General features: G+C 39.6%; 2 protein-coding genes and 1 long non-coding RNA gene across 3 annotated transcripts; 1 reads left to right on the top strand and 2 right to left on the bottom strand.

Moving 5' to 3' along the window:
* Positions 1–969: 969 nt before the first annotated feature.
* LOC125245463 lies at positions 970–6139 on the top strand. Its single transcript, XR_007179535.1, has 4 exons — positions 970–1470; positions 1637–1701; positions 1870–1951; positions 5722–6139. It is a non-coding gene; the product is annotated as an uncharacterized LOC125245463 (long non-coding RNA).
* Positions 6140–7768: 1629 nt separating this feature from the next.
* Positions 7769–12577, bottom strand: LOC125245617 (scavenger receptor cysteine-rich type 1 protein M130-like). Its single transcript, XM_048156285.1, has 7 exons — positions 12469–12577; positions 10444–10758; positions 9998–10321; positions 9604–9921; positions 9128–9430; positions 8269–8340; positions 7769–8100 (listed from the first exon to the last, which is right to left on the bottom strand). Exons 1-7 carry the CDS (start codon positions 12575–12577, stop codon positions 7769–7771), a joined length of 1773 nt encoding a protein of 590 aa, XP_048012242.1.
* Positions 12578–18537: 5960 nt separating this feature from the next.
* Positions 18538–24524, bottom strand: LOC125245616 (scavenger receptor cysteine-rich type 1 protein M130-like). Its single transcript, XM_048156284.1, has 4 exons — positions 24467–24524; positions 23309–23623; positions 23043–23079; positions 18538–18844 (listed from the first exon to the last, which is right to left on the bottom strand). The coding sequence occupies exons 1-4, from the start codon at positions 24522–24524 to the stop codon at positions 18568–18570; spliced, it is 687 nt and encodes a 228-aa protein (XP_048012241.1). The 3' UTR covers positions 18538–18567.
* Between the last annotated feature and the right edge of the window lie 238 nt (positions 24525–24762).

Raw genomic sequence — 24762 nt, 5'->3', positions numbered from 1 at the left:
TGAAGTCTTCAATTATTATTGCACATAACTGATATAGCATTGTATTAGCAACAATTTCCTTCACTGTTTTGTTTCTTTACGCTTTATTAAAAGAAAAAAAAAAGAAAGAAAGAAACTTCCCCCAATGTTCAAGACATGGTTAGCTTGGTTTATGTAATGGAGAATATACAATATTGCCACAATGTTCCGTAACATTATCAAAACAACATTTGTAAAATGTGGATATTATTCCAGATTGTGATGAAGTTTGGGCCAGATCATCATTACATCTGGCACTTCTGTTTTGGTTCTGGGTCTGGCTGGCATCATGTTTTAACACCATTGTGTGAAACAGCATTGGGCTGAACTCAAAAGAAACAAAATATAATAAGATACAAAATATAATAAGAAACAAAAGATGAAATGCATTATTTTAGCTGAACACTGGCTTGACTGCAATAGTGAGATGAATTCTGGGGGAAGGGAAAGTCTCGTATTTGGCTGAACTGTTGCGTGAACGTGTTTACCATAGGGCAGGGATGGGCAACTTTGATATTGATGAGGGCCAACATTTTTTCTCCTTGATACCTGGGGACCAGATTACTAATCCACACTCGCACCTTTTACACTGTCTTACTCAATTTACTTTTTACTAAGGGAAATTTATGTATAATTAATGTCATTTGTTTTAAAAAGATTGTATTAACTGTAGCCTAAATGGGGAAACTTTGTTTTCTGTTGGCAAGCAATATTAAAGGGATAGTTCACCCAAAAAAATTAAATTCTGTCATCATTTACCTACCCTCAAGTTTCTGTTGAACAAAGAAGATATTTTGAGGAATGTTTGTAACCAGATTGCTTTGGGTCTAATACTATGGAAGTCAATGGTGCCCCAGAACTGTTCCGTTTCCCACATTCTTCAGAATATCTTCTTTTGTGTTGAACAGAACAAATACATTTATACAGGTTTGGAACAACTTGTGTGTAAATAATGACATTTTTATTTTTGGGTGAATTATCCCTTTAATATCTTTATTAACAATATTAACATCTCAATGGCATTTTCTGTAAATTTGCAACAAACAAATGTAGCTACAGTTTATATTTGATTACAAGGTTAGAGAACATTTTCAACTCAGCCTCGTTAAAAAGTGCTTATTTTAAAATATGACAATCTACTGGGTGTTTACAGGAGACGAGAGGCGCTGATTGGGCCATGGTAAATCGACGCGTAAATCCACCAATCACAGCGTGCTTTTCTCGTGACGTAGGAACATTTGAAATTGACGAACAGCGCGAATGGTAGTTGAAGAAATTGGCGCAAAATGTCCCTGGTCTGATTGTCTTTTTGACGGAAAAAGCGAGTACGGAGTAGCGGCAGATACAGAGTTGTGATGGAGGATGTTTTACCCGCTGGGACAGTTTGTGGCCCAAACAACAGAACTGTCTCCTGGTCAACGGAACTCTGCCTTCAACAATAAATACTGGAATGTAAGTTTTTAAATGTCTTTTTCAGTTTACATCTTTCGTTTATCCTTTACGTATACACTAAAATCCGTTAGATCCTTCTTAGAATGACATGACAATTAACTTACATTAATTGTGGGTGTATACTGCTTTAGAATAACAGCTAACTTTTAGATTTGTTTTCATTCAGAATCAGACGGCCTACTTAAATATGGACACTGATGATGCAACAAAAAGTCTTAATTTACAACAAAGGTACTTTAATCCGTCGTTATGCGATATTGTGTTCTATATGAATACGGATACTGTGCATTTGCTACTTAAAAGTGTTAATCTGATTATTTCTTTTTAACTTAAATAATAATATTAAAGTAATTCATAAATATATGTTGAAATGGGAAAGATATGTTTTAATTTTTTTAGGTACTTTGGGGCTGACAGACAGCCATTGTGAAGGACACAATCTGGCAAAAATTTACCTGCAGAAGTGAATGGGAAGATATGGGTAAGTGGTTTTGTAAGTTTTGTTGTAAATCTTAATAAAATGTCCTTTAGAAACAGTTTGTAGTAATTATTTACTAATATTTTCAAGAACAAAATTATGTTGGTTTAAGAAATGCAACATATTGTTAACCTATTTGAACATTATTATTATTAATAATAATAATAATATTATTATTATGTTTTTCTCCAAGACAAAATTTTTTAACCCTTAAAGGATTAGTTCACTTTCAAATGAAAATTAGCCCAAGCTTAAAGGCCTTTGCACACTGAGTCCAAAATTTGCATGTGAAACTTAAAATAAAAAAATAAATTCGACCTCACGTTATGTCAATTGCGTTTGCACACTGCCTCCGAAACGTTCTTCCGTCAAAAAATATTCGGATCAGGTTCGATTTTCTGCGTTTTTCGCATCCGTGGCATGCATTTTGAGAGACGTTTTGACAATTCAGAGCCACTGTACGCGAACGCAAAAATCCAGAATGCCATCTGACAAGTTGATCCACGTCTTCTACAGCACAAAACAGCAGCACTTAAAGGGCATATTGCAGGTTAGAGCATCAGTGATTCAATGTATAGAAAAATAATGTATGAAATAGATTTTCTTGAAAAAACACATATAAATACGCTACATAGGCTTCTGGAGTCGTTTTTTGTGAGAGAATTTTACTTCCGCATCTGAAAAATGCCAAATCGGAAGTGACGTAACTCAAGGGAGTGCGATCAATATAAACAATAGGAAAACAATGGATCGCAATGACAGTTCGGATGCTGAGGAAGTTGTAAATTTTTATTCATACTTGTATCACAAACCACAGCCATACAATTAGCCTGCTATGTGTTTATGAGAGTAGGGACAGACCAGGATTAGACAAAATAACGGTCAAAATAGACAAATTGAGCTGTTGTGTGAGGAGAAGCAGTGGAGAACAGGGCAGCGACCGATGTTAGCTTAGCTAACGATATGTGCTCAGATCACAATATTGTACAGATTATTATCATGATTCAGGCAATAGCAAAGCTATTGGTCATCTAGGAGTAACGTTATTGATTACTAATAACAGAATCTAATAAACCTTGATCAGGCGTATGTCATATGCGTTACTATCCGTCCACACTAAAGTTACGTGATATAGCGGTTTCTCATCACGACTGATTTGATAGTTAGCAAATGAAATAATAAAATAATAATAATAATAATAAAGATTTACGGTGCACAATTCACGTGTTCATCAAGCTGCATCTCTGACGGATCCGTGATCATGTCTCCCGCCGGCGGCCGAACGTAGTAGTGTATGCGTTTCATGTAATGTTATCCTTTATTCATTAATTCTGTGTTATGAGTTTATTCCGTGCCCATTCACTGATAGTGTGAGGATGTATATGACGCCATGATTATGTAGTTGTGTGAACTTGAATGTATATACGTTTACAGTATATACATGGCATGAATGAAATTGGAGTATTTACATTACCAGCACATAATTCAAAACTGTTTTGTGTGAGTGTGAGACTGTATGTATGTGTACATAATTTGTATTCATCAGTGTTGAAATTGATTCAAGTAAAAATGGTGAAGAAGCATTGCGTGTGTAAGTTTATTCATTTAATATCATTATTTACAGTAGTATTACAATGTTGAACTCCATCATATCGCCAGGATGATAATCCTTCGGTCTATAATGAACATGTTTTTTCGACGCAGAGGCAGAAGTGAAGTCCCGTCTCTTCACCTGCACAAAACACACCCCGGCACGGAAGATAGCAGCGTCCTTTTTCTTGTTATTAAACCTCTGGACTCGATGTCCTGACAGGCTGGAGTTTGTGCAACCTCCACAAACACAATAATTTACCATGACGATGATAAATAGAATACAAAAACTACAGAAAACACACTAATTCACGACCGCTGTCACTGAATACCAGCCTACTCTGCACTGAGTCAACACAGAGCTCAGCGATCGACTCCCTTGAGTGACGTAAAATGACGCGACGCTGAAAAAAAAGCGTTTTTTACAGAGACTGTCACTTTATCTACTACTTTATCACTACTACTTTATCTACTACTTTATCACTTTATCTACTTTATCTAAATTCATGCCCTTATGTCCTGCAAAACATGTTTAAACCCTGCAGTACCCTTTTATATGGTATTTTTGTACAAGGTTATATATTCATCTCGAAAAAAATGTTTAACCTGCAATATGCACTTTAATGACAAACAACGTGCGGTTAATGAAGGCCTTCTGAAGTGTGAAGCGATGCATTTGTGTAAGAAAAATATCCATATTTAACAAGTTATGAAGTAAAATATCTAGTGGTCTGGCCAAAGCTAGATATTTTACTTCATATACACCTAGGATGGCTTGGGTGAATAAAGCTTGGTGTCATTTTCAAGCACCAAACACAGACCTTAAGACTGTTCTGAAGTTCAGTGCTATCATTTGTAACTGATCAGACTTAATAGTTGTCATATACAGTGTTAAGTTGGGCAACCCTTTGCAGAATCTGTGAAAATGTGAATAATTTTAACAGAATAAGAGCGATCATACAAATTGCATGTTGTTTTTTATTTAGTACTGTCCTGAGTAAGATATTTTACATAAAAGATGTTTACATATAGTCCACAAGAAAATAAATAGCTGAATTTATGAAAATAACCCTGTTCAAAATTTTGGGAACCTTTGGTTCTTAATACTGTGTCGTTACCCGGATGTTTTTTGGTGATGATTGTTCATGAGTCCCTTGTTTTTCCTTAACAGTTAAAACTGCCCAATATTCCCAGACCCCTGACTCTTAATGCATCGGGTTTTCCTTCTGGAGCATCAGTGAATGTTTGAAACTTTTTTAATAGTTGAGTTTAAGTACCTTAGTTGTTCTCAGTGTGAAAAGATGAATCTCAAAATCATACAGCCACTGCTGGAAAGGGTTCAAATATGCAGAAGATGCTGAAAAACTGAAGAATCTGCAGGAGCTGGAGGATTTTTCTGAAGAACAGAGCTCAGTTTAACTGCTCAGGACAAACAAGAGACTCATGAACAACCATCACAAAACACACAAACAGTCGTGGATCATCAGGTAGTGACACAGTATTGAGAACTTGCAGTTGCAACTTTTTATCTCACAATTCTGAGAAAAGTCAGCCAAAAAAAAGCAATTGTGAGAAAAAAAACATTGCACAATGACATTGACATTGTAACTCCCAATTGCGAGAAAATGTCAGCAGTTTATGTTTTTTCTTATTCCATAGTGGAAACAAGCGTCCATACGCACATACTGTAGCTCATATATAATGTGCAGATTGCAAACGGAAACCTCCAGGAGCACAGAAACTTGTCAACTGTCCTATAACTTAAAAATAACAAAACAGTGTAGAAACTGAAAGTTATGGCATATATTTTTCTTTCTGCTTTTAAAGTAACTAAAACCTACAACTTCACTATTAGCAAAGAGATGCTACACTGGTAGGATTAATTCACACACACAGTTGCTCTCGCTGATGCATTCAAATACAGTGCTACTTTATCTGTATCTAAATGAAAAGAAAAGCAGAAATCTGTAAGAGATGTAACGATCCATAGACAAAATAACTGATGAAAACTAGCTATGTTGTAGCAATAGAATTGTTGGCAGCGTTTTGCTGCAGCTCTGCACAAGTTGACTCAAGTTCGAGTCTCGGTTCGAGGTTCATGCTATTGAATATCAATATTGTTTGCGATCTTAAAATGTAATATGTATTTTGTGTTTACACTGTTGTATGCTCCTCTGTTATAGGCTCTGAGGAACAACTCTACACACAGACGCTCTACACACATAGACGGCTCAATGCTGCTAACTGGCAGAGCAGCTGGAAAACTAAAAGACAAGAAAAGAAGAACATTAATACGGACGACTGTATTATTTTTCTTCAAGGACCAGGTCAAGCAAAGACAGTGATGAGCACTCAGAGCAAACACAGCAGTCAGACGCAGGATTACACACTGGACTTTAGAGTTCTTCAACATGTGATGTTGGACATTTACTGTTTCTAAAGCCAATAATTTATGTGGATGCCATTTATAGACCTGTTAGATTTTGTTTTATTTTTTAGATTAATAAAATTGTATGTTTTAACAATGTTATAGCTAAGCTTTTTCTTTCTTTCTTTTTTCTTTTTTGAATATTTAGGAGAACATTCTGGGAACAAAAATAAAACTTCCTGTTAAATACCTATAAGAATGTTAGGGGATAATGTTCTAACAATGTTATGACTAAACATTTATAGAAGGTCATCGCAAAACTTTTTTAGAGTGTTTTGTAGAGAATGTTATCTTACCTTTTTAGAAGAACATTCTAAGAACAAAAATAAAATTTCCCACTACAAACTTTATAAAAACATTGGGAAATAATGTTCTAACAATGTTATGACTAAACAGTTTTAGAATGTTTTAGAGAATGTTATCCTACCTTTAAGGAGAACATTCAGGGAACTAAAATAAAACTACCCGCTAAAAACATTATAAGAATGTTAGGGAATAATGTTCTAAGAATGTTATCGCTAAACATTTGTAGAATGTTTTTTAGAGAATGTTATCCTAACATTTTAGAAGAACATTCTGGGAACTAAAATAAAACTACCCGCTGAAAACATTATAAGAACGTTAGGGAATAATGTTCTAACAATGTTATTGCTAAACATTTGTAGAATGTTTTTTAGAGAATGTTATCCTAACATTTAGAAGAACATTCTGGGAACTAAAATAAAACTACCCGCTGAAAACATTATAAGAACGTTAGGGATTAATGTTCTAAGAATGTTATTGCTAAACATTTTTAGAATGTTTTTTAAAGAATGTTATCCTAACTTATAGAAGAACATTCTGGGAACTAAAATAAAACTACCCGCTGAAAACATTATAAGAACGTTAGGGAATAATGTTCTAAGAATGTTATCGCTAAACATTTGTAGAATGTTTTTTAGAGAATGTTATCCTAACATTTAGAAGAACATTCTGGGAACTAAAATAAAACTACCCGCTGAAAACATTAAAAGAACGTTAGGGAATAATGTTCTAACAATGTTATTGCTAAACATTTTTAGAATGTTTTTTAAAGAATGTTATCCTAACTTATAGAAGAACATTCTGGGAACTAAAATAAAACTACCCGCTGAAAACATTATAAGAACAATACATGATAATGTTCTCAGAACATTTTTAGAACAAAAAATTTCTAGCTGGGAAATCAGCCAAAATCCCCATCAATTGGATCATATAGTACTAACCCTATATCATTACAAGTGAAATTACAATTTTACTCCACTAACCCTCTGAATAAACTCATTACCCTGTTTATCTCCACAAATCAGACATTATGGTACTTACTCACCCCTCTGAGTGAATTGATTGTGTCTGTGATGAAGCTCCTCATAAACGGCCTCAGTCGTGCTCCCGTATCTCGTCTTAGAGAGAGCTGTGAGTGTAGAGAGACAAACCTGCTGTCAGTTCACAACACATGACTGATCACACACTGAATAAGACACAATATGACAGTCTCTGGATCTCTCCTACCTCTCCTCATCACTCTGTTCTGCTGAATCAGTATAAGCAGTGGCACTAAGAGCAGTAAGAGCACAACTCCCAGTACAATCACAAGCACAGAGAGAGACAGAGGAGTTTGTGGATGAGAGACTGATGTTGAGCTCACTGTCTGAGAAACTGGAGGAGAAGATGATGTTGATGTGGCAGGAGTAGACAGTGACAAATCTGACAAAACAGACACAAACATATTCAATATTGTGCTAATACACAAATATTATTAGCAATGAATTAATACAATTTTATCAGTGTTTTCTGTGACCTGCACAGGTGAGTCCAGCATGCTCTTTGTTGGAGCAGTCAGTGTGGTTCTTCAGGGAGAGAGGACAGTCCCACAGGTGAATCTCATTCCCTCTGCACTCGACTCTGTTCAGCCATACAACACCTTCACCAGCACCAAAGATTGAATTCCCATCAGCCCTCAGTGCTGCTCCACAACCCAGCTGCCTGCAGACCACCTGAGCATCGCTGATGTCCCACAGATCATCACAGACTGAGCCCCACACAGCGTTATGATACACCTCCAGCCTGCCAGAGCACCGGCCCTTCCCTTCACTCAGTCTGAGAGGAACATGATCTAAAATCCACAGACATGTAGACACATTATTGGCCAACAGAGTTCTGTCAGTGGTGTGTGTGTGGTGTGTGATATTAAATCCTCTTGGTTCCCCCAAACAAAATTACATGCATACATCACAAATGGCTATTATGATTTTTTATGTTCTTCTACATCAAATGAATTTACCTGAACACTGTCTCTGATGTGGAGATGTGGAGCATGACAAAGAGCTTCTAGGGGACTCATGACTCTCCTGTTCTGTAATCACAATTTAATTCAATATTATAATTAGTTTAAAAAAAAGAAAGAAATGATTTGTGATTAATTGCACCTAACATTAAAGTTTTTATATATTTTTATATTTATATATATTTTATATATATATTTTTATATTTTAATAATTTCACATTTCATCTCCATGTAGAAACAACATAAAGATGGTAGATTTTATATTTTGATCTAACAGGTAGGAAATATAGAGAAATTGAATAAAGTTATCAAAAACTTCAAATTCTTCACTGCATAAATTATAAATTAAATAGATTAATTCTTATTAAAGCTATAAAAGTTATTCAGTCAAGAGCAGTTCTTTGATTAACATTAATGACCGACAGCAGCAGGTTTATTAGGCATTTCAGCATAATTTGGTGTGTTTTTGTTCATTCAAGTGCGAAAGAGAACTCAATGCGGCCAGCGCACTGTCTGAAGTGGATTTCTGTGCGCGTGAGTTGTGTGTGTGATACAGACAGGAGATTCACAGACAGCATGCCAGTACCGCATCTATTTTGTCAAGCTTGAATGGTTTAAAAGCATTTGCATGAGTATGAGCGCGATCATATAATGTAATGCTAGCTAAAAGATGGTAAAAAAAAAAATAATGCTGCATTAAATGTTTTCAACATGTCAAACTGAAAAAAAAGAAAAGAAAAAAAAATCATGAGTTAATGTTAAATTTGACAGCCCTAATTATATTATCTATATATTTTGTTTGTACTGTTATTTATTACTGTTGTATTTTTAGAGATGGATAATATATCGGTCTTACCCAAACAGGTGATTTTGGCCACTTCATCTTCACCACAGTCATTCTGTCCCCAGGGTAAAGATGGACACTGCCACAGATATGAATCGTGTGGTCGACATTTCACTTCATCCATCCAGTTCAGAGCTGATTTCACTCTTGTTGTAGAATCAGACAAAACACCAGATCTTCCACAGTTCAGCTCCTGACAGATCAGACTCGCTGTGTCTCTGTTCATCTTGTTCCAGCACACATTACCCCAGGATCCATTGTAGAAAACCTCCACATTCCCTTCACATCCATCAGTTAACCTGATCTCTTTAAAATCTAGATGGAAACATGAATGCTATATGAGCTCTCATTTCAACAACTGTATGTTACATATATATACAAATGACTAAAATAATCCAAAAAGATTAAATTAAAAATAATTTAAAAAGAAGAAATTTAGATTTTAAATGTTACTGATTAACAATTTTTCACACTTAAGTACTATTTACCTGAACACACGACTCCTACATCCTCCTTGTGTTGACAGTCATGTTTTCCCCAGCCTGGAGAAGAGCAGCTCCACAGGGACATCTCATTCCCCTCACACTCCACCTCATCCAGCCATATGGGTCCAGAACCAGGACCAAACCAGGCTGGTACCTGCTGGTTATTGAGGGCCACTCCACACTGCAGCTGTCTGCACACCACATGGGCATCTTTAATATCCCAGGAGTCATCACACACTGTCCCCCATGAGCCGCTGTGAAAAACCTCCAGCCTCCCTGCACAGTCTCCCCCAGAACCCACCAGTCTGATGGACCCGCGACCTGATATTCAGAGAAAGAGAAACACATTAGTGATCACTAACAACTGAAGAATCTGCCCAGATGTTGCTCTTCTCACCAAGGCAGGTGATTGACAGCTGTTGTGTGGAGCTGCAGTTGAGAGTTTGTGGAGAGCTGCAGTTCCCCAGATGAGCTTCACTTCCAGAGCACTGGAAGCCCGTCACACACTCATGGCTGTGTTCAGGACTGGATGAAGAGGAGCCGGAGAAGTTCAGCACAGAGCCACAGCCCAGCTGTCTGCAGACCACAGAGGATTCAGTGAGACTCCAGGAGTCCAGCAGAACTCTCCTCCAGACCTGATGGATGGAAACTTCCACCTCCCCCTCACACTGTCTCTCTCCAGACAACCGCACCAGACCATCATGAACAGCAAAAGAGGAACCTTAAGAGAAGATCTTACATTTTACTAAAATAATTGTGTTAGCTCATAGTGAAATAGTGTTTGTATATTAAAGAGAGTTTTTTTCCAGTAGCATAAGGCTCTCAGGTGTCAAATAAGTTTACCAGAGCAGATGACTCCAACATCTCGTCTATGAGAACATTCAGCTCGACTCCATGAAGAGATGGAACATTCTGAGAGTTTTGTTTCATTCCCATCACAATCAAACACATCAGCCCAGATTTCACCACTTCCCTCTCCAAACCAGTCTGATCCCACAACAGACACAGCAATCCCACAATTCAGCTCTCTACAGAGGACACTGGCAGCTCTCATATCCCAGCATGCATCACACACTGTGCCCCACTCGTTGATGAACCGAAGCTCCACTCTTCCAGAACAAGAGTCTGAACCGTTTATCAGTTTGGCCTCTGTGTAACCTGAATAAAGAACAGAGAAGTTAAAATAAAGTATAATGTAGCTGACAGAGAAGATATACTATATAAAATACAAATGAAGAGACAGAGTAGTACCGATACCATTTTTTAAGGACAGAGTATGAGTTACAATATTTTTTTTTCTGGTACTCGCCAATACCGATACCGATACCGATGCCTATACATTTATTAATTTCTAATTATTTTTATGGTGATGTGGCTGTTTTACAAGTACAACACAGTGAGACTAATGAATGTAGGACAGCTTCTTTACTATTACTCCAATGAAAAAATTAATATTTTTTATGTGCTTGTCACAATGTCCAATAACCTTCAAAGGGCATAATTACCAAAGTCATAATAATAATAAAATAAAATAAAAAAAATCATGTCTTTTTTAACCTGCCTTTCAAATTGCTAAATAAATATTACAGAACAAATGTTTATAACATAATACTGTGAACCAATGTAAACAACCTAGGGTAACCAGATTTCTCATGGTGGAATATGGGACAAGTCGGCAATATGACCATGATATGAGAAATTTTATTTCACGTTTTATATATATATTTATTCATTTAACATCTTTTGTTGTTTTATTAACTTTAATGACAGACAAATATTTAATTAGGCTACTCTCCCTTTAAGACCGAATCCAAGTATGTAATACTTGTTTTACTAGTGTCTACACCTACCCCAAACCCTAAACCTACCCTTTACAGTAATGCAAATACTTGTTTTACTAATGTCTACACCTACCCCAACCCTAAACCTACCCTTACCATAATGCAAATACAGTAGGCCTAATTAAACTACTGGAGGTAATGTATTTCCTGTTCGAGATTGAAGCTCCACTCGCCCCCTCAGGCTAGACACTATTGGAGATACTCCACACGATGGACATTTTGACAACAATTTGTGCATTTGACCATTTGACCATTCAGGTGCAAAGAGAACTGATCGCGCGCAAGAGAGAGAGAGAGAGAGAGAGAGAGAGCGTGAGAGACCGTCTCAGGTTACGCATGTAACCATGGTTCCCTGAGAACAGGGAACGAGACTCTGCGCTGAAATCGTGCTATAGGGAACGCCACTCGTGACCCGTGTTCGAAATGCCAAGAATCACACAACTCCAATCCTATTGGCCGGCGACAGCATATGACGTCGAACGGCGTGAACCGTGACGTATAAAGGGAGCGCCTGAGGAAGCAGTCGGACACCTTTTCGTCTTTGAGGGACTGTTCCGCAGGCACCCCGAAGCATGGCAGGGAAGCGCAGAGTCTCGTTCCCTGTTCTCAGGGAACCATGGTTACATGCGTAACCTGAGACGTTCCCTTTCAAAAGAAAGTAAGGAACTCAACTCTGCACTGAAATCGCGCTATGGGGAACGATATACCCACAGTGCATGCCCAAGAAGTCTGGACAAACGTCCGGCAGTTCCAGGGAAAAACCGGGAGCAACTCCCCAAGGCTGTCAGTGACAGCATTCCCTACGGCCAACTGCCCAAGCTGAGCCTAAAAGAGGCCTTTTGCAAAAGGCCTGATAAGGCTGCTAAAGGCATCTGAGACCAACAACCAGTAGGAAGTGGTCACTTAAAGGGAATGTGGCCAGGGAACCAAAGGAATCCCGGCCAGTCACTAGGGGGATAAATTCGCCCCTGACGCCACCAAGGAGGCCGTACTAATTTAGCAAAGGCCAAACATAGTCTAGGCCAACCCTGTCTGACATACAGAATCTCCAATGTGCGAACTCCAAAGAGGAGAGCAGGTAGGAGCGACTGCGAAAGGGCAGTGAGCAACTCAAAACCACGCGCAGAGATGGGCATCCTGGAGAGCGGAACTCAGCTGAGCGCTATAAACCCTCGTATGAGGGGAGTAAGACCACTCACCCTAAGATCTACTCAGCTTCTGATAAAGCACTGAGGAGGCCGTGCGCTAGAGAACCCTGGTACAGGGGAGCACAAACCAGCCTGGGGCCAGTCTGAACGGGAGACTTCACAGAAGTCTACAACCAATGACCAGCTTAGGGAGCTAAGCACAATTACGCAGTCAACCCAGGGGGAAGTATGAAGCTCAACCTAACAGACAGACCGTACTGTAGGCACATAACCATGGAGGCCGAACAAAAGGGGCCTACAACATAGTTACAAGTTCCATAGAGAACTAAGCATCACAACACAAACCCAATCATACCAGGTGGTATTCAGGATGGCCGAAAGGCCAAAGAACTAAAACAAAGCATGCTGAGCACATGACCAACCAAGTGATTAGGTAGCTGTGAGTGCCCACAAGACAGCCCATCCAACACAATCCGATGAGCAGTGTACTCGGTAAAAGCACCCTTTTACTCTTTAAGCAAGAGGAGTACAACGTATGCCAATACGCGCCAAAGAAGGCCCCATGGGCCTATAACCTCAGCAGACACGTGGCATCAGCTCGTGGCAGTGTTATCGAGGTTCAGGCTAGACAGACCGACTACCAAGGAGGTCATTAGCCAGCCCGAGCCCCGGCCAGCCAGCGACATAAGACCCTTTACTGTAAATAAATAAAAACTGAAAGGGAAAGAGCCAGCATGCTTACAAGGAGGCCCTCAAGCCTACCCATCACACGCAGCGTCAGCTAGCGGCCACTAAAGTTCTAGGAGCAAAATAGAACCGAGTAACAGACAGGGTAGCTATTTAGCTCGACTAGAGCTAAAGGAAACCAAGCTCAAGGCAGCAAATGCATAAAACCAGACCAAAAACTGGTTTTAGTACAAAAGCTCACCTGGAGAGGCAAGCCACATCAGAAATGTACTCGGTAAAAGCACCTTTTACTCTCTAAGCTAGAGGAGTACAAAGCCAAACTCCCGCGTCACACAGAGGAGGCCTGCGAAGGCCTACAACCCGTATACACGCGGCGTCAGCTAGTGGCATCAAGACCCATCCATGGTGATGAGTTGTATAGAAACCCACACAAAGCTGTGCCAATATGCAGACAGAAAGGAGGCCCTGATGGGGGCCTACAACCTCTATGAACACATGGCATCAACCAGTGGTAGCTTCATGACTAGGGCCAGCCTGCAAGCAAGGTACTTGAAAACCCTCGGGTATAAGTACACACTACGCCACAGAACTCAATGAAAGGCCCAACATAGGGCCTATTCGAACAGAGGTGGGCGCGGCCGAAGGCGGCGAGAGTCAAAGACATAACTCAACCATGGAATGAGCCCAGAAATTACCAACCCGGCTGGGTCAACACAGAAGCTACAAAGGAGGCCTGGCAAGGCCTACTACTTTTCGCGCCATGTGGCGCCAGCCCATGGTCATAACAGGGCCCAAGCTGAAGGGGGCAGGTCTAGATCCTACACGATAAGTGGGGAACCAACTTACCGAACCTGAGCTCAAGCCTGCACATTCCAACAGGCAATGTACCTCGGTACATAAAAATGCTATCACGATCTGAGGAAGGCCAAACAGGCCTATTACCTCAGACAACTTGAGCAAAAGCCTGAGGCAGTGCTACAAATACACGAGCAAACTCATGATCATAACCAACAGCGCCTAAACACAAGCTATGATAAGAAAGAGGCTACAATAAAGGGCCAACAATCTAACAGCAAATGCAAGACAGCTGCTGTGGTCACGATCGACTGGGAGTTAACAGAGATAGCTATTCTAACCAGAACAAGACTCTCTACACTCAACCAGAGTGTGCAATCCACCAGGTGATGCACTCAGTGAAACACATACCCTAACCGGGGAGTACAACAAAACACCACGTTCATACAGTAGATAGAGGCTAATCACAGCCTGCTATCACAGAAACAGGTGTTAACCTGTGGCAGCACATGAGTAAGCTCACATATGTATATAGGGCTAAAGCTTAGAACCCAAAGCAAACATGAATGCTTTGTAATACATGCCATCCAGACAGGATAAATGTTTCACAGAACAGAACTGGAATCTGTAATGAACCCTAGAGAACGAAAGCTAGAATATTTGGCATCGTAATCTGAAACTTGAATATAATTCAAGGGGCTCATGTGAAGACATTATAGGCATGACAAAAGTTCTAAAAAGTGGGGCCTAGCAGGACTGCATAACTCATCTTCTCGAAGATAAGGGCCTACCACCTGGGAGAAACAGCACCAGGAAGGCTAATAACAGCCTATAACCTTAGCTGTTAACCTCAGTCATAGCACCTATATTTACACATCGAAGGGGAAATGGGCATGCGGCCCGCAACTCCCTCAGGCGGAGGCCAGAACTAGGAACTATACAACCTCACAGGGATTGTAATAATAAGAGTGATGTAACAAACAAACACCTAAACCTAGCTCCAGCCTAGCCGCTAGCTAAGGCCTAGAGGGCCAAGCAAAGCTTGGGCTTCATTTTGAAACCTTCAAATATGAGGAAAAAATGAAGCACTGCAAGCAAACAGTGTCAGGCGGCCGATAAGCCGACCTGTACACAAATAACTGAAGCAATGAGTGCTAACTCAAACCAAACTAAAGTATTAGCTGAGAAGCTACTCTAACATAGGAGGCTACAAAATAGCAGCCATAAAGCAGCCTGCATGTTTTGAGAATTAGCCAACCTAGTGCTACAGTTATTTTGCCCAAAAGAACCCCTTTTAACTTCACTGACTACATGCTCAGGAAAGCTATACAGGAAAGACAAGGTCCACACTTTTTATAAGTATAAATATAAACCCAGCTTACCTTCCTGCGGCTCGCAGAACGAAGATTTCCCTCCTTATTAGAATGCATGAAGAAGGATGAAATCAAAAGTTATTTTAAGCCTAAAAGCACTTTCACTATCAAGCCAGAAGGTGGCCTTTAGAAAATATTATCAAAAGGCCAGCCGACAGCCTAACTGTAAAAGAAGCACCTGAGCAAGTAGAAAGAACTCAAACTCAGGAGGCGGAGGAAGAAAGGGTGAGGGCAAATGCAATGTTGCCCTCGCAATGAGAGGGAATCGATCACAGACGCTATTGGTGTACGTGACCAATCATCTCCTCAGACCTGCTTCTTCCTCCTCAAGTCCAGCCGTCTCTGCGCCTGCTCTGAAAAGAGGGGTGCTTGAGCGGCCATATTGGACCTCTGGCCCTGTCTCAGAGCCTCAGCTCAAGATGGGCCAGCTTCCTGAAAAACTACATGCTCAGAAAAACTATACAGGAAAACAAGGTCTTATTTTAAAGACATAAAATAGACCCATCTCATATTCCTGCGGCTAAAAGACCGAAGACCCAGTACTCTTTTTTACATAAAAAGCAAAGAATCTAGAGTTCTTTTAAGCCTAAAAGATCCTCTCATCATCAAACAGAAAAGCGGGCCAACAAAAATAATTACTATGGGCCCAGCCATCAGTCTGATCATAAGAAGTATCTGAGCATGATATAAATATATATGCATGCATATAAATACATACATTCTATACATGTATATATTCACACACCACACACATATATATATATGGGAGGTGAAAGAAGAAGAAGAGGAGAGGGTAGATATAAATCGCCCTTTAAATAGCTGGGGGTTCGATTATAAACGCAACGGTGTTTACAATCGATCACCCATCTCACTCTCGCTTCTTCATCCTCCCGTCTGTCTGGCTCAGATCCAAATCTGAACGGCCAGGGGGGTTTCCATGCCCTCCCGATCTCAAACTCGGAGATCAGTAGAGAATGGAAAGTCTATGGGAGCCGCAACATTCATGGACAGAAAGGAACCGTTCGCCGAGTCGTCCGCGCACGGCCCCTTTCTTAACGCGCTCTCACGGCAGCCGCAGCCCACCGAAAAAAGTGCGTCCCAAAAACACAGCAGCTCACATACCCAGCGGCCAGAGGAGCGCTCGCTATCGGACGCAGTGACATCAAACACGGATGTCACCGTCATCCAACTCACAACTTCATAAGCCCCAGGGAAGCCGAGAGAAATATAATCCTTTCAGACTTCCCAACGAGCTCATCTGCGAGCCTTATGCCTGCAGCCACCGTATTGCCTCAGCACACACGGGGCTACAACACCAGGCACAGATGCAGACACCTCCTCCCTCAGGAAGAGTGTCAAACGAGAACGGAGCGTCCAAACAGGGGAGACGCTCACAGTGAGCAATAGACAAACACACATAGACGCTGCCCTCAAGCATCGTCTATGCGTTCGCTCCTCTCCAGACAGAAAAATGGCAGAAAAATGTACATCAAGTGTCAAACCTCTGGGGCACATGGATGAACACATCCTCCTGGACAATTGATATAAAAGGAGTAATTCCCTACCGGAGTTTGTGAAACAATGGCACGAACAAAACAGTCCCGAAAAGATGAGAAGATGTCCGACTGCTTCCCGGTTCGTGCCGTTCGACGTCATAGGCTGTCGCCGGCCAATAGGATTGGAGTTGTGTGATTCTTGGCATTTCGAACACGGGTCACGAGTGGCATTCCCCATAGCGCGATTTCAGCGCAGAGTTGAGTTCCCTTTCGAAAGGGAACGCTTCTGGTCTGTTCAGCACGATGTGCATGCAGTTCGCAATGTGTGTGTTGTCATCATCATTAATTTTGAAGTATTTCCAGACATCTGAGGCTGACATTGTTTCTGCTGCTTCCGCCAGTGTCTCTGTGTGCGGAAATTCTGTCAGTTACGGTATCGGTCTTTGGTATGGGGGTATTTTTACGAGTAGCCTACATGAGCTTGGTATCGGGCCTGATACGAATACTCAGAGGTCCAATTGTAAATTAAAAAAAAATAAAAAAATCAAGGGGGATGGTGTGGTCATCTGTGGGCGGGCGGGGGTGGGGTCTACTGTACCTTTAACATTTTAGAAAAATAGGCATTATTCATTAAATTATTTATATCATTGTTGTATTGGATCAGTGACAATCTGTCACACACATACATATTGGGTTTTTCCTGGCTCAAAACAAGGCAGAGGTGGTAAAATATTACATGGTATTTTTAGTTAAATTTTAGTTAAAAGTTATAAAGCAATATCTCATGTAGGGTTTTTCCTTTGTGTTTTATATTATGGCCACTAGGAGGTGCTCTAGGCAAATGTTTTCTCTGAAGAGAAATACGTTCAGTTGAAAAACGAAAGTAATAAGAGTGACGCACTTTCGTTGCATCTTACCGTGAAATGATAGTGTCTTTATTAAAACACATTAATAATTTATTTCTCATCCACCCACAATTAATTGGAATGTTATTTTTTATTACTTGACCCAGATTATCCACAGTATCCACGGATATAACTGCGATCCGCGTATCACTATCGAACGGTTCGAGAATGGTCACAGGCCGGGAACCCGCATCAGAACCGTGTCGGTGGAAAAGGGGCATCTCAACATGTGACTGCTCTTTTGTCGAAAGCAGGAGGCGGTATTAAGTAGCCTATTCGTTCTAATGTGTCAGGGGAATGTTCTCTAATCAAAGTAATATACATTGTTCTCTTCTTTTTAAAGAACGTCAAAAGATCCACTCGAACCGTTCTCCTGATCCTTTTGAATTAGCTCGAAAAAATGACGAAAGCTTGCTTAAATCAGAGCTCTGGCATGACTGTGCGCAGCGCGTTACAATACTATTATTTATAGTTTGTTAATTATCATACAGAGAATTTTAAAATGTAGTTTATGATAAGTTTACATAATACATAACACTGTTAATGTAAAGGGGATGGTAAGGAGGATGGTGGCTTTACAGAGGGGATGGTAAGGAGGATGGTGGCTTTACAGAGGGGATGCTTTTTGGCATTTTTTTCAACAAGGGGGATGCCATCCCCCACATCCCCCCTCAAATCGAGCCCTATAATGGTATTGGTATCGGTGCATGCCTACTGAATAGTTATACTTTACCAGAGCACATCATGCCCACATTATTGTTACTGATGCAGCTGTGTTTGTGGGATGATGATGTTGAGCAAAATGAAATATAAGATTCATTTCCTCTGCACTGAATCTCTTGTGTCCACATCTGAGCATCTCCTTTTCCAAACGCATCTTCTCCCAGCACCTGTACAGGAGCCCCACAGTCCAGCTCTCTACACACAACCTCTGCATCCTGCTGGTCAAAGGCAGCAGCACACACTGAAACCCACGACTGATCATCAAGTATCTCTAACCTCCCAGAACACAGGTGAGGTCCATTAACCAGTCTGGAAGCTTTATGACCTGTTCATATTACATGAATGACAGAGCACAGTAGACAAATACAAAATGCTTAATAGTTAAATACAATAACCATACAAACATTTAGAGTTTATTCTTTTATATATATATTCTTTTTGTCACAACAAATTCATGGAAAATCAGTTTAATTACCCGAACAGATGACACCGGCATCAGAATTGTGAGTACAGGTATTTATGCCCCATCCGTCTGTCCCACAGTTCTTCAGTGTAGACTCTGACCCAATACATAAAACACCATTCATCCAGATTGGTCCTGATCCTGGTCCAAAATGAGCATCACCCAGAGCATCTACAGGTTCTCCACAGTCCAGCTCTCTACACACCACTGCAGCATCAGCCGAATCCCAGGATTTATGACACACTGTTCCCCACTGACCTCTATGAAGAACCTCCACTCTACCAGCACAGCGACTGCGACCACCAACCAACCTCACATTCTTTTTATCTAAGTGACAGAAAAATACAGATAGAGACTGTGGGTGCATCTCCATAAGCACACTAGTTCATATATCAGTATATTGTGTACTCAAATTCAGGCACTGGTAAAGCACACTGGCTCACTACACATTCTGACACTGATTTCTCAATTTCTGGTGACATGACTGGGTGCTTGTGTTGTCACCACTGGTGTTTATTAACAACACACAGGACCAATATGTTTATGACATTTTTATGCTGTTTAAAGTATGTCATGAAATAAACTTTGATGGTTGTTATATATGCAACATTTTAGCCAAACTTTAATTATAAATATTAACTAGACCGTTTATTACCTATCTATTGATGTTTATGCTGACATTTCATTAAATAATGATTTGTCTTTTCAAATGCAAACTCCTCACCTTTAGGTGAGAACTCAGCGTTTTGAGATCAAAATAGGTCACCTGTGGGATTTGCATAGATCCAATGAGAGAAAGTGTTTTATGGGGGGTAGGGGGGGTCTTACAAGGGTATCATAGCATTTCGTTATTTATAACATTTTTTAACCAAATGTTGATTTTTGGTAAAATGTTGCAACAATATGTTAATTTTTGGCAAGAAAAAATACAGTTTTGAACATTTAAGGGATTTTTACATTTATTTTTTATTACCCTGTAAGTAACTACAAATGAGCATGTAAAGCAAATAACTTTTTAAAAAATTATGTGCGCAGCATGCCCCCGCCCCGTGCAATATTCTCACCTTTTTTCCTCCTTGTTTGCATCCCTGCAAATCTTCATGTCATGATAATATTGTGTTGATATTGTGTTGGCTCGTGCGATTTGTTTTGCACTTAAGAATTTCCATTAAGGGAACAAAGTGAGCATCTTGTTTTTGGAGTGCATTGTGGGATTGTTAGGGAGTGAACATTCCAGTGCACTCAAAGGATTTTGTGATTGAAACAGCCCTTAAAAAGGCTGGCGACCTGGTCAGTGTTCTGACCACTGAACTAGGGAGCTGACTGAGACGTACCCTATGAGTAAAAGGTGTGATATTACTCTCATATTCTCTTAACTCACCAGCACAGAACAGCCCCTGGTAATGTGAACAGCTGTTTTTGTGTAAGGATGTTGGACAAAATTTAATCTGAGACTCATTTCCTCTGCACTGAATCTCTTGTGTCCACATCTGAGCATCTCCTTTTCCAAAAGCATCTTCTCCCAGCACCTGTACAGGAGCCCCACAGTCCAGCTCTCTACACACAACCTCTGCATCCTGCTGGTCAAAGGCAGCAGCACACACTGACATCCACATCTGACCATCAAGAACTTCAATTCTCCCAGAGCAACTGGAGTTTCCAATAAGCCTGACGCCTTAAGTAGCAAGAGATAAGAAACGTTTCAGTTCTGATTGCTATCTGTGTAATTCTTGTCATTATCATTGTACCACAAAGCACCACTTGTTAATGTGAAAGGAGTAAAATAATCTAATTATTTGTTTTATTTAATCATCTTTCATTCTTTCATGGAACATAAAAGGGGAATTTTACAGAATATCCTGGTACTCTTTTCAATATAATGAAAGTAAAATAATAAATAAATAAATTTTGTGCTCCACAGAACAACGTCATAAAGGTTTGAAAAGACACAAAGTAAATGATGCCTGAATTTTCATTTTATTTATTTATTTTTGTGAACTATCCCTTTAAAGCAGGTGGTTTATCAGTGATATAAAAACAGGACAGGGTTTAGCAGTTTACCTGAGCAGATGACTCCTGCATCTTTTGTATGACCACAGTCATAAAAAGCCCAATTTATTGATCCACAGTTCTTCAGTGTAGATTCTGATCCAGAACATAACTTTTCATTTGTCCAGATTGGCCCTGATCCTGGTCCAAAGTGAGCACCTCCCACAGCATCTACAGGTTCTCCACAGTCCAGCTCTCTACACACCACTGCAGCTTCAGCCAAATCCCAGAAAGTATCACACACTGTTCCCCACTGACCTCTATGATGAACCTCCACTCTACCAGCACAGCGACTGTGACCACCAACCAACCTCACTCTCATAAAGTCTATATAATGAATAAAGAGGGAGTAAAGACATACGGACAAAGGGAAAGAATGAGGGGGAAAGTATCACACAAAGAGAATAAAATTAATGAATATTTATTTAATATTTATTTAATATGTAGTTTTTGGGAACATTAACATTTGATTTCAGTTTATTAAAAAAATGCACAAACCTGCACACACCAAGCCAACATCATTTTCATATGAACAGGTGATTTCATGTGATGGTGATGTTGGACAGAGGTGAATCTGAGACTCATTTCCTCTGCACTGAATCTCTCGTGTCCACATATGAGCATCTCCTTTGCCAAAAACATCTTCTCCCAGCACCTGTACAGGAGCTCCACAGTCCAGCTCTCTACACACAACCTCTGCATCCTGCTGGTCAAAGGCAGCAGCACACACTGAAACCCACGTCTGATCATCAAGAATCTCTAACCTCCCAGAGCAGCGAGAACCTCCAACCAGCCTGACTTCTGAAAGAACAACACAGGAAAGAACAAAATTTGAAGTTATAGAACTTCAATAATGAGTCAGTAATATAATCAAAACATTAGTCATATAATGAGAAATCATGTTTTCCTTTATTTTCTGAAATAAAATATATTTACTTAAAAACATATTTTACATATCAACAAAACTTTTTCCCAGTCCAAAAAGGCCTTGAAAGTAAGATACAAAAATGGCTCATATAGAAAAAAAGCATATAGATATTGTTACTGTAAAAATCGGCCCACGTTTTCATATCAACAATATCTATGAATGAATCCTTTCAGGGCATTGCATTAAAATGTAGAGTTAGAAAAAAGCTTCTAAAGTTTATTTTTAACATGGTCCCTGATTAGTACAGCCTAATTTAACAGTTTGTGTGGTAAAAAGAAGGTGAAAAATGCTCACAAAAAATGAAATTAATACTGCTTTTGGTGCAATTATTTTGTATATTGAGACAGGATTTTTAGCTTTAGCTTACCTGAACAAATGACTTGAGCTCTCTTATCAAGACACACATTAGGATCAGTTGATTGCATGAATCCACATTTCTTAAGTGAAGACTCTGAGCCAGTACACATTGCATTTTTCATCCAAAACAGTTTTGATTCCAGTCCAAAATGAACATCATACAGAGCATCTACAGGTTCTCCACAGTTCAGCTCTCTACACACCACTGCAGCATCAGCCAAATCCCAGCCAAGATCACACACTGTTCCCCACTGACCTCTATGAAGAACCTCAACTCTACCAGCACAGCGACTGTGACCACCAACCAACCTCACATTTATTATGTCTGTGAATGTTATAGAAAAAAAGTGTAAATTTAAAATGCTATAATAAAATGAAACTAATGTGCTTTGTTGTACTTTAAACTCTTACCAGTACATCTTACACCAATGCTGTGCTCATAGGAACAGTTGTTTTCATGTGATGGTGATGTTGGACAGAGGTGAATCTGAGACTCATTTCCTCTGCACTGAATCTCTTGTGTCCACATCTGAGCGTCTCCATTTCCAAAAGCATCTTCTCCCAGCACCTGTACAGGAGCCCCACAGTCCAGCTCTCTACACACAACCTCTGCATCCTGCTGGTCAAAGGCAGCAGCACACACTGAAACCCACGACTGATTATCAAGTATCTCTAACCTCCCAGAGCAGCGAGAACCTCCAACCAGCCTGACTTCTAAATAAGACAACATAGATCAACAAAAGCATGGCTTATTTTTGGGGCTTCAAGATAATTATTTGTACATAGAAGCGACTTTATTTTTAGCCTTATAATGAATAAATGATGTAAAAATATATATATATTAATGAAATCAACATTTTAAAACCAACTTCTTTAAAAATTCGAAGCCAAATTAAAAGCACAAAAAATTATACAAATATATGAATTTTAATATCAAAATTACCTGAGCAGATGACTCCAGCATCTTTAGCATGATCACAGGTGCTTTTACCCCATCCAAATGACCTACAATTCTTCAGTGTAGACTCTGATCCAGCACACCAGACATTACTCATCCAGATTGGTCCTGATCCTGATCCAAAATGAGCATCACTCAGAGCATCTACAGGTTCTCCACAGTCCAGCTCTCTACACACCACTGCAGCATCAGCCAAATCCCAGCCAAGATCACACACTGTTCCCCACTGACCTCTATGAAGAACCTCCACTCTACCAGCACAGCGACTGGTACCACCAACCAACCTCACATTCACACCGTCTAAATATTGAGCATTAACAATGACAGAAGAAGGGATGAGAGTTTAATTCTTAGCATTACAAAGTGGGAAGGTTGGCAAAATGGGACACGTACTGTATACCTGAATATTTAAAATGAATATTCAGAGTTCAATACAAGTTGAGCTCAATCAACATCATAGATATGCTGATGAAAAAAAAAAAATCATGCTGTCTCCATCCTTTTTTATAAAAAAGGGAGTTTAAAGACGTAAATTAATTTAAATTAAATTAATTGTCTTAAAATGCATTATTATTTATATATTATATTATTGGCCCCATTCTTTTCCACTGTAAATGTCTCACTGTATCCCAGATATTTTTTTTTTTTTTTTTTTTTTTTTTTTTTACGGACAAGTAGAAATATATTTCTGTGGTTAACAAATTTATGCCACAAATAATGTTGATTGAGCTTTAACTATATTAAACCTGGTGTATTCCTTTCATATTCTTTCCCTCTATATAGTTCATGGTAAAGGCCTTCAGGGGTTTTTTCTGTCTTGTTTGTCATGATCACAACTTCATTTTCTTGTGATCTTGACATAACATAATATAGCATATGCTGCTGGATAAAAAGAAGACCATCATGTAAAACTTAAAGCTCTTTATAAATTGGAGAGAGAGAGAGACAGAGAGAGACAGAGAGAGAGGGAGAGAGAAAGAGAATGAGAAAAATGGCCTGTTAAACACAGGAGCACATTCAAGATATTGTAACAATGCATTTACACAGGCATCTAAAAACAAATTTCAGTATAGTTTAATTTTAAGTGATTAAATAAAGTCTGGGCACTTCATTTCTGAAAATAATCTCTTTCATTGTACTTACCAGCTGTGATGAGTTTTACAGATAAAGACAGTAAAACAAGTGTCAGGCATCTCTCCATCTCTCTCTACTTGATTAATTCAACATCCAGTTCAAGCTTCTCCGCACTGATGATAGAGAAGTACAGGCATCCTCTCACACCCCTTAATGAGAGAGAAAGAGGTCCAACACCCTCCAATCACACTCGCTGTTACCTTATTAGACACAACAGAGGAAATCATCAAACAACTTCAGTGACAAATCAGAGGAGGCTTTTATGACTTTCTCCATATATATCTAACTGTCAGCGCTGATGAACT

This window comes from Megalobrama amblycephala, linkage group LG14 (genome assembly GCF_018812025.1).
Source record: "Megalobrama amblycephala isolate DHTTF-2021 linkage group LG14, ASM1881202v1, whole genome shotgun sequence".
NCBI lineage: Eukaryota > Metazoa > Chordata > Actinopteri > Cypriniformes > Xenocyprididae > Megalobrama > Megalobrama amblycephala.
This window is presented reverse-complemented; position numbering and strand designations above follow the sequence as displayed.